General features: G+C 33.9%; 1 protein-coding gene across 3 annotated transcripts; it reads left to right on the top strand.

The window, feature by feature from the left end:
* The first annotated feature begins 386 nt into the window (after positions 1-386).
* On the top strand, positions 387-15132 carry LOC148310994 (uncharacterized). Of its 3 annotated transcripts, none has more exons than XM_088257522.1 (3): positions 407-675; positions 1584-1753; positions 3222-4491. In XM_088257522.1, the coding sequence occupies exons 1-2, from the start codon at positions 486-488 to the stop codon at positions 1598-1600; spliced, it is 207 nt and encodes a 68-aa protein (XP_088113648.1). In that variant the 5' UTR covers positions 407-485; the 3' UTR covers positions 1601-1753; positions 3222-4491. The 3 variants fall into 3 exon arrangements, with proteins under 3 accessions (XP_088113647.1, XP_088113648.1, XP_088113649.1); XM_088257523.1 differs by having other exon boundaries at positions 1368-1753; positions 3222-3349; XM_088257521.1 differs by lacking the exons at positions 1584-1753; positions 3222-4491 and adding an exon at positions 14413-15132 and having other exon boundaries at positions 387-675.
* Positions 15133-17804: the final 2672 nt, after the last annotated feature.

The raw sequence follows: 17804 nt of genomic DNA, 5'->3' as shown, positions 1-17804 counted from the left end.
TTCGCTGCACATTCGTCTGAGAGATCGCATTTTGACTGCATTCGATCTACTTTCATCCTGCTTTCACCAACACATTGCTTAACTTCCATACATTAAGGTTAGAACCAGGATTCCGTTGTTGCTAACTTTGCTTGTATATTTATTTAAATTAATTTAAAGGTGAGGGGAGCGAATGGCCTATTTTCTTTGAATATTTTTTTTAATTTTCTTTTATGGCTTTTCACCCTTCAAGACTGTTCCAGCCATTTGTAAAAATATTAATTTCAGTTAAAAAAGTAGTCATGATAATATCAATAAAAATGGCGCCACCGTTCTGCGGTGGCGCGCTAGTCGCCCGAACACTGTCAAGCAAAAATCATCTTTATCGACTATGAAAGTGTACCAAAACTTCGCTGGCGTCGCCACTTCGTGGCCATTCGTTGTGTCCGCGAACTGTCATTCTCGTTCGTAACAATATCGTTGTGATTTGTGGCGCTCCCGTTTTAATGGATCCATTTTCCATCGACCTGGACAAGGAATGCTTCATAGCCGAAATAGAGGCGCACCCTGCAATATGGAACTTCGAGTGCGACGAATATAAAAATAAAATATGCAAGATTAACGCTTGGAAACAGATTATGGTTAAACTGTGCCCGGATTTCAAGCAGAAAACTACAGCGGAGAAGAATGTCATAGGTAATAAGCATTGTTTTATTTGTTTAAGTGTTCCTGCGCATTATATTTGGGATGTCGATCAAAATAATGTGAATTAAAGTGGCATTATCGGGTGTAGCGCTACAAGACGAACTGTCACATTCATTCGCGGCTTGTGGCGCCGCACTTTTTTTTTTTTTTTTGAATTACCTAACGTCCAAGTGACTCTGAAATCTAGCTACGGCTTATGCAACACCGTTTATCATGTCCCTACTCAGGCTTCAACTTTAAAAGTTTCATAGCCTATGCCTACTTGTGAGTGGATTTACTCTTTATGTTTAAAGTTACTATAATTTCATGTAATTCATGAGTGAAAATTCTAGGCAAAAACACTCGCTTGTGGCGCCGCACAGCGGTGTACAAAGATTATATACGCGGTGTATATGGCACAGACTAACTAATTTATATAAAGACCGCCAACTGCCTCGATTTTTTATGGCTGGAAGTGATATTCGCCAGCGGCCGGAAGTGACGTAAACGGCTAGAAGTACTAAGCTCCCGGCTGGGCGTGACTTCGCCGCGGCTGAATGTCGAATCCACCCGCCGAAATATTTATCATTCATTTTTCAGGTTAAATGGTATTTATATTGAAATTTGTTGTATTACATATTTTCAAAATTATAATATTAATATTACAAAGAAGATATTTCACTATCTAAATTTATTTATTTCAGTGTAAACGAAAATAGAAAGGTCACGGCTAAAACGCGACATTTATAAAAAAGAGTTCAGGCGATTAATAATGGTTACTCAACTCAGCCTTACAATGGTAAATGGTAATGGTAACTTTTTTGAAATTATTATCTCAAACTATGTATAAATATAAGGCTTTTCAACAAAAACAAAAACGATAGAATTTTCAAATTACTATATTATATTTAAAATTCTAGAAAATACAATATTTTAAAAGGGCGGAAGGAGTGCCCACCACTTCCTGAAGTTATGTTTCTTAACGGGGGTGCCAGCGCCCCTTTGTGGGCGTTTTGGAAGTCTGGCTAGGCGTTTTTAAATTTTTTGCATTTGGGGGGTGCTGCAGAAGTTCAAGGGAGCGTTGTGTCAAGTAAGAAAAACTACACTTTCATATGCAAAATTTAACTTTAACTTTGGCATAATACTTAATATTATCAAGTTCTTCATATACGGATTTCTATTTTTCTATCGATAATTGTCTATAACCATAGTTTGTCTACATTTATTTGAAATATTTGAACAACTTGTTGGTATCTCGTATTTTTTGTTCCCATTTTGGTGTTTTTGTTAGTGTATTAGTGTGTCTCGTCATTTCTGGTCGTTTTTTGAACAATCTGACGTTTACGAGTCGACCCCCCCTGGTATATGGTATACTAGCGATCTGGGCGGCTAAAAGTCACCTATAAAAACTTTGACATAGGTGTAAGAAAAATATAGCAATATGAAATGGAGCACAATATTTGTTATCCCCCTCCCGTACATCTAACGTGTTCAATGGTCAGTCGCAAAGTTGTTGTTAATTGTGAGTGCGTATTCGTTTAGTAGGCGTACATTTGTCATTATATATTTTTTTAGTACTACACGCAGTGTTGCCATATGCCAAACCAAAAAAATCTGAATCAAAAGTCTTGAAATCTTTATAAAATCTGTATAGAATCAATAACCCAAAATCTGTATATTGTAGGTGCCTATTTGCCATTGCTTTGAAATTTTAATACAAATAGCACGATCTGTTGACAGATCTCACAGTTTGCATATTTTTCACCCTTTTCACTTGTTTCTAAACAAGTCTTAAAATAATTATTTTCCAGCCAGCACTGATTAAAACATAGTGTATTACGCGACGTGTTTAAAAAATGAACACTCGGTCGCATGAACAAAATAGACATGTTTTGGGGAATCCTGCAGTACGCTGCGTAAATTGCGTAATGTTTCATGACAAGACAATAGTACCTACCCTATCCAATAATAAATAACACACTCCAATATAAAACAAATTCTCACCTACTTATTATCAAATACCAATCATGCTCGAATCTATACATATTTTCATTCTTCTGTTTTATCATATACTATGTCCAATTCCAAAAATCTCTATGAAACTAAAAGTACTACCTAAGAGTAAAATCTGTCATCTGTAACGGCAGCCTGAAATCTGTATCAATACAGATAAATCTGTATATATGGCAACACTGACTACACATAAAAAATTTAATAATGCATTGTGATCAAACAGGTAAGTTTGTCTACTTTACATTGGTTTTAGTTGCAATAGCTAACATATTAACTAAAAAAAAACGTAATTTAAATAAATGCCTTTATATGGATTTAATTTTTTTTTTCAAATTCAGGCTATTTAGTTGTACTTCCGAACATTTCCCGGCTATAATTTTGAGTGTAGTAAATAGCTTAGCCCTCTCTCTTTATGTAAAATATAAATTAGAATGCTATATTTTGCCTTTTTTTCAAACAATCGCTCTTTAAAGATGAGCAGCATAATAACGAAAACTGAACTGCATACTATTTTTTATCTTTAAATTGTTATATTTTTATTTTAGGACCAGCGGATGTTAGATTAATGACTCGAAAACAGTTATTTATCATTATGCAGCAACAAAATGCAAATAAAATTAATGAATTAAATAGAAGGTTTGGAAAAAGTACCTATTACAATTAGATAATTTTTCTGACGAGTATGCGAAAAAAACAAAATATTTTTTTTCGCATTTAAAGTCTGAAATGAAACGAAGATGGACTAATGCACTCAGAAGGGAGAAAACTTTCTTGATTAATAAAGAAAATTGGCCTGAAGGATGTTTTACAATTCCTAGGGTAACAAATCAATCAGGACAACCATCAAAGTCGTTTTGTGAATCAAGTCAGAGCAAAAGAAGGAAAACTGAAGAATCGCGCAAACATATAGAATAATTTGTGCTACTCGTTCAAATAAGAATACGATTTATAAAGGAAACAAAACATAACAAATTAAGAAATCGCTTATATTAAAAATGCCGCAAATGAATTACAAAAAACTAATGTTACACTGGATACTAAAAATTATTCAGTTAAGCACACGATGATGCTCACAATGGTAGATGGAAAGGTGTGCAACGCTGTCACCAATAAAGACATCTACAATGAAATGTTATATTTGTGGTTTGACTTCAAAGAATTTCAATGATTTAAACATAAAATATACTTTATGTATTAATTTTAAATCAAACACAGATTTTTGAGTCTACTAAGTTGTATTTTATTAACAAAAATACATAAAAAATTATATTGTGACAATTGTTTCGCCTTGTTAGGGCATTATCAAACGAATGTGAAGATCAAATGGACTACAGTCCTTATGTAGCTTTTTATGGACCACATTGAACGTATAATGTTAGAATCACCCCTAGCAAAAGACATAATATATTATGTCAGATACGTCGATGACTTACTAATATGCTGGAATGGCCCTCTAAGACAATTTGATAATTTCACAAAATGGGCCGATTCAATAAACTCAAAAATTTGCTTCACAACTGAACATGAGATTGACGGAAAAATTAATTTTTTAGATCTAATGATAGGGAGACAAAACAACAAACACACTTTCAAATTATTCAGGAAACCGACATTTACAGACATGAGAATACACGCCACATCAATGCACCCATGGTCTCATAAACTCGCAGCATACCACTCCATGATACATAGATTAGTAAACGTACCCTTAGATAAAATCGCACATCAAAAAGAATTAAATACAATTAAATTCATAGCTGAAAATAATGGATTCGGAAAAAAGACCATTAGTAAAATAATAAACCAAAAAATATACAAACGTAGTATTAATTTAATTTATCCTCACATCCATAACCACGGCTGTCCAAACTCAAAACACAGTAAGGGACATTTTTTTTGTAGTATGTTTTTTTTGCATTTTTGGACTAAGTAGATTCTACTTAGTCCAAAAATGCAAAAAAAACGTACTACAAAAAAATGTCCCTTACTGTGTTTTAAAATTGGACAGCTGACCAGATAATAAACAAATTTGCTTGCATACAATTTTCAGGTACAATATCCATAAAAGTTTCTAATGTTTTGAAACAACATGGAATAAAAGTGGCATTCAAAACAAACAATAATAACGGATCAATTTTAAAAAACTCAAAAGACAAATTAAATATTTAAAAAAACAATGGAATTTACAAACTAGAATGTAATGATTGCAATGCAATTTACGTAGGACAAACTGGACGCTCTTTATTAACTAGATATTCAGAACACGTAAGATCTTTTAAAAATAAAAAACTAGGCTCTCAATTTGCCAACCACTTAAATGAAAATAACCATAAAATTCATGTCTCAAATAAACCAATTCCATTACATATTGAAAGCAAAGGTAGAAAAATGAATATATTAGAGCAATTAGAAATTAATAAGTATATCAACAATCCTAATTTTAAAATCATTAATGAACAAACCAACCTTATATCTTCACCACTGCTAAACATATTTAAATAGACTATTATTACTCTCTATGTAAACGCTTGCATGATGCGTTATTGATAAACTAATAATTATATCTACATATATAAATTCTTTCTTAAAATAAAAATAAAAATTGCCATGTCAATAAATTCTTCCTTTCCCAGAAAATAAATATAAGGGTACATACATACATCCCCCATTACCTAATGAACAAACCAACCTTATGTCTTCATTACTGCTAAACATATTTAAATAGACTATTATTATACATCATATCTCTCTATGTAAACGCTTGCATGATGCGTTATTGATAAACTAATAATTACATCTACATATATAAATTCTTAAAAATAATATTACCAACAATTGTATTAAGCTTTAAAATATTAATTCTCTAAAATATTGCCATGTCAATAAATTCTTCCTTTCCTGGAAAATAAATGTAAGGGTACATACCTACATCCCCCATTAGCTACTGTTGTCTCCCATTAATTATTGCTGCACGTGTTAAAACTCTCACTTAGAATTGTATAGCTACATAAGGACCATAGTCCATTTGATCTTCACATTCGTTTGATAATGCCCTAACAAGACGAAACAAAAAAATTGTCACAATATAATTTTTTATGTGTTTTTGTTAATAAAATACAACTTAGTAGACTCAAAAAATCTGTGTTTGATTTAAAATTAATACATAAATTAAAATGGAGTTCTACAAATTAAACGCCAAATCAATAAATAAAAATATACTGTCAATCTGGAGGCACTTTGGACTGTCTATTTTGCATGCCCCAATCCGATTATTTAAAACACTTTTACATTTATCTTACAAGTAACCTATCAAATGGCAATTCAGAACCGAGAGTGAAAGAACTAAAGTAAAGAATATGAAATGTCCGCCTCCGTAGTGTAATGTGCAGCACGCTCGGCTACCGTTCTGGAGGTCCCGGGTTCGATTCCCAAAGGGGGGTCTAATAAATATAAGTGATTTTTCTACTCCAATATTTATTCAATACTACCCTGGACTGGTACCTGAAGCGGAGGGCTGATCACCTTTCCTTCGTTTAACACTGCGTTTATACGATGCGGTACCCTATGCACCATTAGGATGATGATTAGGGTTCGAATGAAAGAATATGATGTTAAAAATCCAAATAGAATTTTGTATAAAAATGGGTCTGCTCGTGGATGTGCCAAAACCCGGGCACGGTTACACAAACGATGATAATACGAGTCAAAGGTTTTTTGGAGATCATGAGCTAGCATCAGAAATAACTTCAATTGATGCAAATTTAATATATCGTCTGAAAGTAATATTATAAACATAATGGAATGGCACATAAAATTGATACTAAAAAGTTTTCTGTGTATGTGAAAGGTACAGAAGAGCTTTACATCCTTGGCATCCAACGACTGTATCCTTGGAATCCAATGACTCCTACGATGCCCAAAATTTAAATGCACGGGTCGGAAGTCATCTAAAACGTGCTTCCAACCGGGCAACTATCAGAAGCGGCTACTGAAGAATGTAACAAACATTTTCGAACACACAGACAAATTTGTCTTTTTTAACAGAGACCATAGCCATGTTATTACCAGCTGAACCCAATAAAACTAGTGATGAAGAAGAAAGACTGGGTCTGGACTAAGAACCAAGGCCATCTTCCTCAGACTAATATTTTTTCAAATTATTTTTTGTATGATTTTTATATTTGTAATATTATAAAAAAATATAAAACATGTGTTTTTTACTAATAAGTCTTTCTTACTCCATATAATACAATCAATCAGTCAAAAGGCATATTTGGAATTGATTTAGAACTAAAAATAATATTGGTCACCCAGATTCGATTCCATTCAATTCAATTAAATCTTCTTCTTCTACTTCTTCTTATTATAGCCCTTGCGGCCTGTTTTTAAGAGGGATTACCCTTCTCGACGTTGATTCTCAGCTATCGACCCATCTCTTTGGTGGTCTGCCCGGGAGTCGTCTACCATGTGGTTGGCCGTACAGTGCGATGTGGGGGAGTCTGGATGGTTCCATTCTCCTCATATACCAATTAAATACGATTCAATTAAATACATAACATAATTTAATAACAAACAATATTCAAGGCGTATGTATTAAAAGTAACAAGAAGACTTAAAGGTGTAGAAGAATACCGCTTCGGAAAACTCCTTCGGACACATGGAACAGATCAATATCAAATGTGATAATATTCAACATAGCGGTAGCTCTTCCTACAGGCATAACTATTGGCAGGTTGGTCCTGTATTTCGGAATGTGAAACAATCTATGCCGACGCTGTCTTAGGTAACTAACAGATCGCTAATATACCCCTCTGTGCGCCGCTCAGTGTCTCTCCAAATAATCAAGTTAATAGTTCCCGCCAAGAGTGCGAAAATGTAAACATTAGTTTTCATTATACGCTGTCACCAATAAAGACATCTACAATGAAATGTTATATTTGTGGTTTGACTTCAAAGAATTTCAATGATTTAAACATAAAATATACTTTATGTATTAATTTTAAATCAAACACAGATTTTTTGAGTCTACTAAGTTGTATTTTATTAACAAAAATACATAAAAAATTATATTGTGACAATTGTTTCGCCTTGTTAGGGCATTATCAAACGAATGTGAAGATCAAATGGACTACAGTCCTTATGTAGCTTTTTATGGACCACATTGAACGTATAATGTTAGAATCACCCCTAGCAAAAGACATAATATATTATGTCAGATACGTCGATGACTTACTAATATGCTGGAATGGCCCTCTAAGACAATACAGTACAGAAGAGCTTTACATCCTTGGCATCCAACGACTGTATCCTTGGAATCCAATGACTCCTACGATGCCCAAAATTTAAATGCACGGGTCGGAAGTCATCTAAAACGTGCTTCCAACCGGGCAACTATCAGAAGCGGCTACTGAAGAATGTAACAAACATTTTCGAACACACAGACAAATTTGTCTTTTTTAACAGAGACCATAGCCATGTTATTACCAGCTGAACCCAATAAAACTAGTGATGAAGAAGAAAGACTGGGTCTGGACTAAGAACCAAGGCCATCTTCCTCAGACTAATATTTTTTCAAATTATTTTTTGTATGATTTTTATATTTGTAATATTATAAAAAAAATATAAAACATGTGTTTTTTACTAATAAGTCTTTCTTACTCCATATAATACAATCAATCAGTCAAAAGGCATATTTGGAATTGATTTAGAACTAAAAATAATATTGGTCACCCAGATTCGATTCCATTCAATTCAATTAAATCTTCTTCTTCTTCTTCTTCTTATTATAGCCCTTGCGGCCTGTTTTTAAGAGGGATTACCCTTCTCGACGTTGATTCTCAGCTATCGACCCATCTCTTTGGTGGTCTGCCCGGGAGTCGTCTACCATGTGGTTGGCCGTACAGTGCGATGTGGGGGAGTCTGGATGGTTCCATTCTCCTCATATACCAATTAAATACGATTCAATTAAATACATAACATAATTTAATAACAAACAATATTCAAGGCGTATGTATTAAAAGTAACAAGAAGACTTAAAGGTGTAGAAGAATACCGCTTCGGAAAACTCCTTCGGACACATGGAACAGATCAATATCAAATGTGATAATATTCAACATAGCGGTAGCTCTTCCTACAGGCATAACTATTGGCAGGTTGGTCCTGTATTTCGGAATGTGAAACAATCTATGCCGACGCTGTCTTAGGTAACTAACAGATCGCTAATATACCCCTCTGTGCGCCGCTCAGTGTCTCTCCAAATAATCAAGTTAATAGTTCCCGCCAAGAGTGCGAAAATGTAAACATTAGTTTTCATTATACGCACCCAGATGGTGCATATGACTGCATTGGATCGATGTGGTGTGTACTTTATCTTTAATTATATCATATAACGTTTTCCATACATATGCCTTAAATATCGTATTTCGACTGTGTTTAGTCAACTTTCATCATTTTGACAACTCCGTGCTTTGCTTCCATATAAAGGAATTGGTACCAGACACCATAATGCACGGCTGGTAATAATGCTTTAACTCTTATCCAAACCCATATTATGCATACAGCATGAATGAATATGATCATTGATTATTTGAAGGTATAGTAATCAGTCTTGATAAGTCAGTATTGAAGTCCATTAAAGCTTTTGATAAAGTTTTTTTTTTCACTGTTATATTTTTGCCTATTTGTAACAACAACAAATAATAGATATACAACATCTCTGGATAGCCACACCTAAACGACAGAATTTGATTGATAACACGACACCACTCAATCCAAAGAGTACCACTACATCGGCCGTCAAACTGCTCGGCGTGTTCTTAGATTCTGATTCTCTCCCTTGAGACTCAAATTAGCAAAACAACAAGTACATGTTTTTATCAGCTAACGTAAATTAAAAGCATTCACAAGAATCTGCCAGTTGATGCTGCCCGTCAATTAATAAATGCGTTTGCAATATCTAGAGTCGATTATTGTAACGGTATATACACGGGTCTACCAAACAATAAAATGACTCGACTGCAATCAGTGTTAAACGCAGCAGCGAGACTAATTTTTGGAATTTCTAAATTCAGTCACATCACCCCACTACTTCACAAACTCCACTGGTTACGCTTTCCCGAAAGGGTTGAGTATAAACTCTGCCTACTCATGTATAAATTAATAAACAATATGGCTCCTGAGTATCTTAAGGAGCTGTGTATTCCTGATGAATTGGTTGATAGACGTCTCACACTTCGATCGGCTACAACATCTGCAATGGGCAAAGTGATCTTACCAGCTCGCAACCAACGCACTAAATTTGGCGAGCGTGCCTTTGCTGTTGCAGGACCGACGGCGTGGAATGCTCTTCCACCAATGGTTAGAAATAGTGAGAGTGAGATGATCTTTAGAAAAAGACTAAAAACACATTTGTTTGCTAAATCATTTCCACCATAATATTTTCCCCAATTCATTCACAGTGAAGCGCCCTTGAGGTATTATTTTACGAAAATGGCGCTATATAAGTTATCCAAATTTATTATTATTATTATTATATAACTATATAATACAGTAATGGGTTTAATGTCCGCATCTGTAATGTTATGGTTAGTGCGTTTAGCTACCGTGCTGGAGGTCCCGAGTTTGATTCCCAAGGGTTTCAAAATAAATATCAGTGATTTTTTACTCCAAAATTTATTTAATATCACCCTTGAATGGTACCTGAAGCTCAGGAGTGATCGCCTTGCCTTCATATAATTCACAATCAAGATAACACTACATCGATATGATGCACCATGTGCCCCGGATAAGAGTTAAAGTAATAATAATAATAAGTTTAGATAATTTAAATAGCGCCATTTTTGTAAATACCAACTCAAAGGGTGCTAAAAGAAAGGAGTTTTATCTTAGTATCATTATTAATTTCCACTGGATGCTTTTATTTTTTATATCAGTTTTTTTTATTACATTAGAATTCTTCTCGTCCTCCCTTGGCTGGTCTGACACTTCGGATGATCCGACCTTGTCCCCTTTCTAGACCCAAGAATATGAACTGTTATCTTGCCATGTCTATAACATAGTAAAACCATAGCAGGAACAAAACTTTAAAAAAAGATAGGCTAACTGTTGCTTCTTGTAACAACGCTGATAATACACACAAACTTGTTATTAAAAACTAACTAACCATCACGCCGCTTCTCCGCAGGAGTAGGCAGAGAGAATAGAACATCACACCACTCTGTCTTTGCAAACATTCTTCGCCCCTTCCACGTTCATGCATCTCTTCATACATACACGCCGATTATTATGACTACTAACCTGACCACTTTCAAGTATTTGGCATACCTGATCGTGCCAAGTTTGTCTCTGTCAGCTCGTCTTCGTCAGCTCCTTTTTCCATCTGTATTTGCCTCATAAATTTGTTTTACCATTCTTTCCTCACTCATTCGTTCCACATGTCCAAACCATCTCAACACACCTTTCTTAATTTTATCGATAATGCTTATCTCAGCTTTTCATTCCTTCCTTATTTCACTATTCGAACATCTATCATACATCATTTTGTCGCACATTCTTCTGAGAGATTTCAACTGCATTCAGTCTACTTTCATCCTCCTTTTGCCAACTCCATGTTTCTCTTCCAAAGAGTTGGAACCAGGACTGCATTGTGACTGCCAGTTTAGCTTCCGCTGATAGGTTTTTATTTGCTATAACTGATTTCAGTGCACCATTCACTTTGTTCCCAGCATTCACTCATCTTTCTATGTCTTTTCATCATTATTTCCATCCCTAGAACTCGTTATTTATAGGCAAATTTAACAAGCCTAGGGCAGAGGTCGGCAGGAACGGCTCGCAAGCAGCATTTCCTCTATATGTGAAAACAGTGCAAGACAGAAGTTCCAAAATATCTTGCAGCAAGTCGAAGATATTAGGCTGGAATCCACAATATTAATTCCAACTGATGAGTCGTGTGATATTAGTGATACAGTACAAGTAAAGGGTTAAAAATCTACATCTACTTATATGTATATGACATATCGCTCACTCCTTTCAACACCGTCATATCGCTCACTCCTATAAAAAACTTGATTTTTCAGGAGATCGTTTTTAAAGTTTAAGAATATAATACAATGTATTAAAAATAAATATCAAGCCACTTATTGAACTTTTAACTATGCAACAGATCTTTTTAGGTAAAACCTGAAAGTTTTTTTCTCCATTTCTAAAATATTTAGTAAATGTAAAAAAATAATCAAATAAAACATTTTCTTGAAAATGCAAAAACAACACTTTCTGCCCTGTAGCGGGTAAATATTAAGTTAAAAATATGCCGCTTTTGCTGGGATATATGGTAGTACATTTTCTGGGCATTCCGAAAACATGCACAACTGAAAATTGACGATTTTTGATATATGCCGCTGTTGAAAGGAGTGAGCGATATGTGCGGCTCTCTGGTTCTTTTGTTATCCTGTTTCCATTACACTTTGGCTCTTCTCACTTGACAAACTGCCGACCCCTGGCCTAGGGCATTCAAAAACATAAACTTATCTTCCTTGCTTCGCTTTTGTGCAGTATATTACAATGCTTTTAATCCAGAAAACAAAACATACAATACTTTTTAAGTTGAGATATTATTTTTCTGTAAATCTGTATTTTCTGGAAATCCAACTTTCTTTGCATTTCGACCATTTCGACCCCTGGCCTAGGGCATTCAAAACATAATCTTATCTTCCTTGCTTCGTTTTTGTGCAGTGTATTATAATGCTTTTAATCTGGAAAACAATACATACAATACTTTTTAAGTTGAGATATCATTTTTCTGTGAATCTGTATTTTCTGATAATCCAACCTTCTTTGCATTTCGACCATACGCCTAGTACCGAAAGGGACAAATCAGAGGGGTTCTACTGTAATTTTTTCTTCTTCTGTGCGTGTCAAGTCAGTTCCCCTGTCGTCGACTATCACTTGAGAGTAATTGTCCTTGTCTCGGGCAGCTCTAAACAGCAACTCGATGGTTCAGATTCCCGTCCAATCTCATATATTCCGGAGCCAGGAGATCTGTCTTCTGCCCACACTTTGTCGACCTTCTATTTTGCCTTTTATGATTAGGTGCAATAGCTCGTACTCTTACAGCTGGACCTATTAAATCCGAATCCCCGCTAATCAAAACTCCTCTGTAATCCGAACGCCCACTCATTCCTTAAAAACACATGCCTAGAATGGGCTGACCAAGTGGATAACTTGTGCCAGAGAAGATGCTTTTACGTAAATTGGGAGACAAAGCTTTTTACTGGTCATCACATAAATCTTAACTATCTAAAATATTTGATTTCTTTTAAAAAATTGAATAAATACATTTAAAATTTACAACATAGTTGTTTTATTTGATAAAAATACCCTTTAGGTTCTCTGTACTGTAATCTGAACGCTCCACTTGTCTGAACAGGAGGCAAATTTTCAACGTTTGGATTATAGAGGTCTTGCTGTATTTACAGTCGAACTCGGTTATAGCGAGGACAACGGGACTGACTGAATTCACTCGTTATATCCGAGGATAGGTATTTTTTAATAAACATACCTATAACATGAAGACATGGAGTATATGGAAGGGTCGCATAACATAATAAGTCGCAATTCAAACAAAAATACACAATTAGCCCGTTACACACATCGCTCACTTCTTTCAAGAACGTCATAAATAAAAAAATCTTCAATTTTCAGTTGTGCATGTTTTCAGAATGCCCAGAAAATGTTATATATACCAGCAAAAGAGATATTTTTTAAACTTAATGTTTACCCGCTACAGGGCAGAAAGTATTGTTTTTGCATTTTGAAGAAAATGTATTGTTTAATAATTTTTTTAAATATACTAAATATTTTTCAAATGGAGAAAAAAACCTTCAGGTTTTACCTTAAAAGATCTGTTGCACAGTAAAAAGTTCAATAAGTGGCATGATATTTATTTTTAATACATTGTATTATATTTTTAAACTTTAAAAACGTTCTCCTGAAAAATCAAGTTTTTTGATTTATGACGTTCTTGAAAGGAGTGAGCGACATGTCATTTTTTTTCAATCAACTTTTCGTTTAAAAATTGGAAAATTCCTCGCTACTTTGGGTACAAAACCGTTGTTGCAATGTTTCATCAACATTCGTACGATCACAGTTCCTATTTTTTTTGGGTCCGTGGTGTTCTTTTCAAATGCAGATAAAAATACAAAGTTGTCATCCGATCCCGGCAGCATCGGTCTGTACTTAACTGCCCGGTTAGATTTTATTGCTTAGGGTCGAAAATGGTGTTGAAAAAATTGACGCATTAACAATTTTAAGATTTTTTTGGCAATATTTTTGCTTGTTATAGCCGAAAAGTAGCTCGTTATAACTGTTTATAAATGTATGGAAAAAATCACAAACCAAAATGACAACGAATGTTTCCTCGTTATATCCGAGATCTCGCTATATATCCGTGCTCGTAATAACCGAGCTCGACTGTATATATATATATATATATATATATATATATATATATATATATATATATATATATATATATATATATATATATATATATATATATATATATATACATATATTTTACACATTAAAAAACCTCATAATTGGTTAGCATACTTGTATATGCCCTTCTTTCCCCTGTTTGTTTTTTTATTTATTTTTATTTATAGGTTTAAATATTTTTCTAGATAAATATGAACCAGTTTTTGGTGACTAAGAAATTTCAATTGATGATTTATGTTTCAGCTGCAGGCTATCAAAGAAAGTGGAAAAGTCTTCGAAACTCTTTTTCGCGAGAGTTAGCTAAACGTAAGTCTGAAAAGAGAGGCTCAGTTCCTCCAGCAGGAAGGAAACAATATATTTACTTCGACCGTCTACAATTCCTAAGATCCTCACTAAAACAATCCTACTCCAGCGAGGATGATGAAAAAGATGACAATTTTATTCCCGACATTGAAGATATGAACCAGTGTGTGGATGACATAGAAGTTCCCGTCGCAAAACAAAGTTTTAGGAGAACCAGGTCATATAGAAGACAAAGTTCCTCAGACCAATCGTTGTTCAAGCTCAAAGAACAAAAACGATTAAAGAAACTAAATAGGGAGGAACTAATGGATGAGGATAGACTGTTTATGCTTTCGCTTGTTAAAGAAATGAAAAAAATACCAGAATCAATGAAATTGGACGTGAAATGTGAAATTTTAGAAGTTTTTAAAAGGGCAAGAACTAATTCAATGAGTGATTCGATAGACCCTTTGTCTAAACGTGACTTATACTAGTTTAAAATTACAACAATATAGGGCGTTGATTCCTAAGAGCTGTTGACTTTTTAACTACTTAGAGTAGATAACTTCTTTATTGTAACTGCAAGCAGTTGGTAGAATTCCATATTGAATTGTTGGGTAATATATCTAAAATTCAACACGGTTATTGGATCGAACTGTACTTTTATTTACATATATATATATATATATATATATATATATATATATATATATATATATATATATATATATATATATATATATATATATATATATATATTGTTACGACGTCGTGTTGTCATCTTCAAAATGCAAAACCAACACTTTCTGCCCTGTAGGGGGTAAATTTTAATTAAAAAATATGCCACTTTTGCTGGGATATAGTACATTTTCTGGGCATTCCAAAAACATGCACAACTGAAAATTGATGATTTTTTTATATATGACGTTGTTGAAAGGAGTGAGTGATTTATGTTAATAAAAGTAGAATTCAATCCAATAACCGTGTTTAATTTTGGATATATAACCCAACAATAAGATGACTTCTATTTCGGTAAAAAACAAATATTCAGTGAATATTTTTTGGTTACTGTAACATCCTGACATGATGGATCCATAATCAGTTCAAATATGCTTAAAGCATAAAAAATATAAGGCCATATTCAAATATGGACAGTAACTTAGTTATCCACTCCACATAGTTAAAATGTAACCTCTTCTTGGGATCCACTCCCAGATGGCTCTACCCGACCCAGTTTCTCCTGGGTATGCTTGGCTACAATAGTTTAGAGACTAGAAGGAATGTGTATTTAATTACGCATTTTTATCGATTGTTGCGCGGTATGATCGATAATCCTGAAATTATCCGGAGCATTGGTCTGTATGTTCCCGATAGTTACCTAAGACAGCGTCGGCATAGATTGTTTCACATTCCTATACACAGGACCAACCTGCCGATGGTTATGCCTGTAGGAAGAGCTACCGCTATGTTGAACAATATCACGTTGGATATTGATCTGTTCCATGTGTCCGAAGGAGTTTTCCGAAGCGGGATTCTTCTACACCTTTAAGTCTTCTTGCTTACTTTTACTTTTAATATATACGCCTTGAATATTGTTTGTTATGTATATATTATTTTTTTATTGAATAAATTGAATTGAATTGAATTGAAATAACCAAAAATTATATATTTAATATGCAATGTGAAATAATATTGTAAATGGTTTAGTTGCATTTTAAAATCTCTTCCATTTTATTTATTGCACAGCTGATAGTTGTAATTGTTTTTTTTTATGGCCTTATTTCTTTAAATTAATACTTCTTGAGTGTAAATTATTCTATATAATTTTAATATACTAGAAGAGAGGCCTGAATGTTCTGTTAAACTTTTGCTTATATTAATTTTTATTTATATGATAATTTAAAAATGATTTATCTTTAATATAATCTATATTGTAAATTGTTTGTCTGACATAATTGTTAAATTGTTACTTATTATATATTGTTATGTCATATAACTGAATAAAACTCGATGTGAATAATTCTTATTATTTTTATGTTGTCTGTTAGTGACATCTATTGTCAAATTTTAAAATTATTTACTCTAATTTATTACACTAAAATCAACAACAAAGTATTATCATAGATATTTTTTTATCAAAAACTTTGTCTTTTTCTTATTCAAACCTTTATCTACACTCCAATGGTGCATAGGGCACTGCATCATATAAACGCAGTGATATCTTGATCGTTAACACATAAAGGAATGGTGATCAGCCCTCCGTTTCAGGTACCAGTCCAGGGTAATATTGAATAAATATAGAGAATAATCTATATATGTAAAAATGAATGTATGTTTGTTTGTTTGTTTGTTTGTTTGTTTGTTTGTTGGTTGCTTACTTATGCATACCTTTACCGCTTATCCGATCATGATGAAATTTTGTAAATATGTTAGATGCGCATCCGGGAAGGTTTTTGTATCATTAAAACCATTCCACAATTCGATGGGACGCTATTTTAAGGTAAAAAATAAATCCATTGCTGATTCGAAGAATCCTTATAATCTACTGAGAATTCTATAAATCTACTAAGAATCCAGTACTGAGTTGGGTACACAATTTTAAAAGTAAACAACCACTTCGATTCATGGCATCGCAACTAATTTCAGTGTTGGCAAATACGTTATCGCAAAGTCGTAATCGAATCGTAAAATGCAACCCAAACGTAAAAATATTGGACTTGCATTCGCATTGACAAAAAAGCACAGGGACAATCGCTACAAAAAAAAAAACTAACTAACCATCACGCCGCTTCCCCGCAGGGGTAGGCAGAGAGAATAGAGCGCCACACCACTCTGTCCTTGCAAACATTCTTCGCCTCTTCCACGTTCATGCATCTCCTCATACATACCCGCCGATTGTGACTCCTAACCTGACCACTTTCAAGTATTTGGCATACCTGATCGTGCCATGTTTTTCTCGGTCTTCCTCTGCTTCTTTTCCCACTAACATTCGCTTCATAAATTTGTTTTACCGTTCTTTCCTTACTCATTCGTTCTACATGTCCAAATAATCTCAACACACCTTTCTTAATTTTATCGATAATGCTTATCTCAGCTTTGCATTCCTTCCTTATTTCACTATTCACACATCTATCATACATCGTTTTGTCACACATTCTTCTGAGAGATCGCATTTCGACTGCATTCAGTCTACTTTCATCCTTCTTTTGCCAACTCCATGTTTCACTTCCAAATTCGCTACAAATGTGTGGATTAAATTTTAAAAAGCCATGCTTCCCACACGGACATGGTATGTGGCCTGCTAAATAAAAAAGCAATCTATATATATAAAATGTCCTGTCTGTTTGTTTGTT

This window comes from Brachycentrus maculatus, unplaced genomic scaffold, assembly GCF_059751285.1.
Source record: "Brachycentrus maculatus isolate JH-2025_06_01 unplaced genomic scaffold, ASM5975128v1 h1tg000081l, whole genome shotgun sequence".
Classification (NCBI taxonomy): domain Eukaryota; kingdom Metazoa; phylum Arthropoda; class Insecta; order Trichoptera; family Brachycentridae; genus Brachycentrus; species Brachycentrus maculatus.
This window is presented reverse-complemented; position numbering and strand designations above follow the sequence as displayed.

Coding starts and splice junctions, on each gene's coding strand:
- LOC148310994 (XM_088257521.1), top strand. CDS start 486: ATGGATCCATTTTCCATCGACCTGGACAAGGAATGCTTCATAGCCGAA. Junction 676..14,412: donor AGCGGAGAAGAATGTCATAG/GTAATAAGCATT, acceptor TTTATGTTTCAG/CTGCAGGCTATCAAAGAAAG.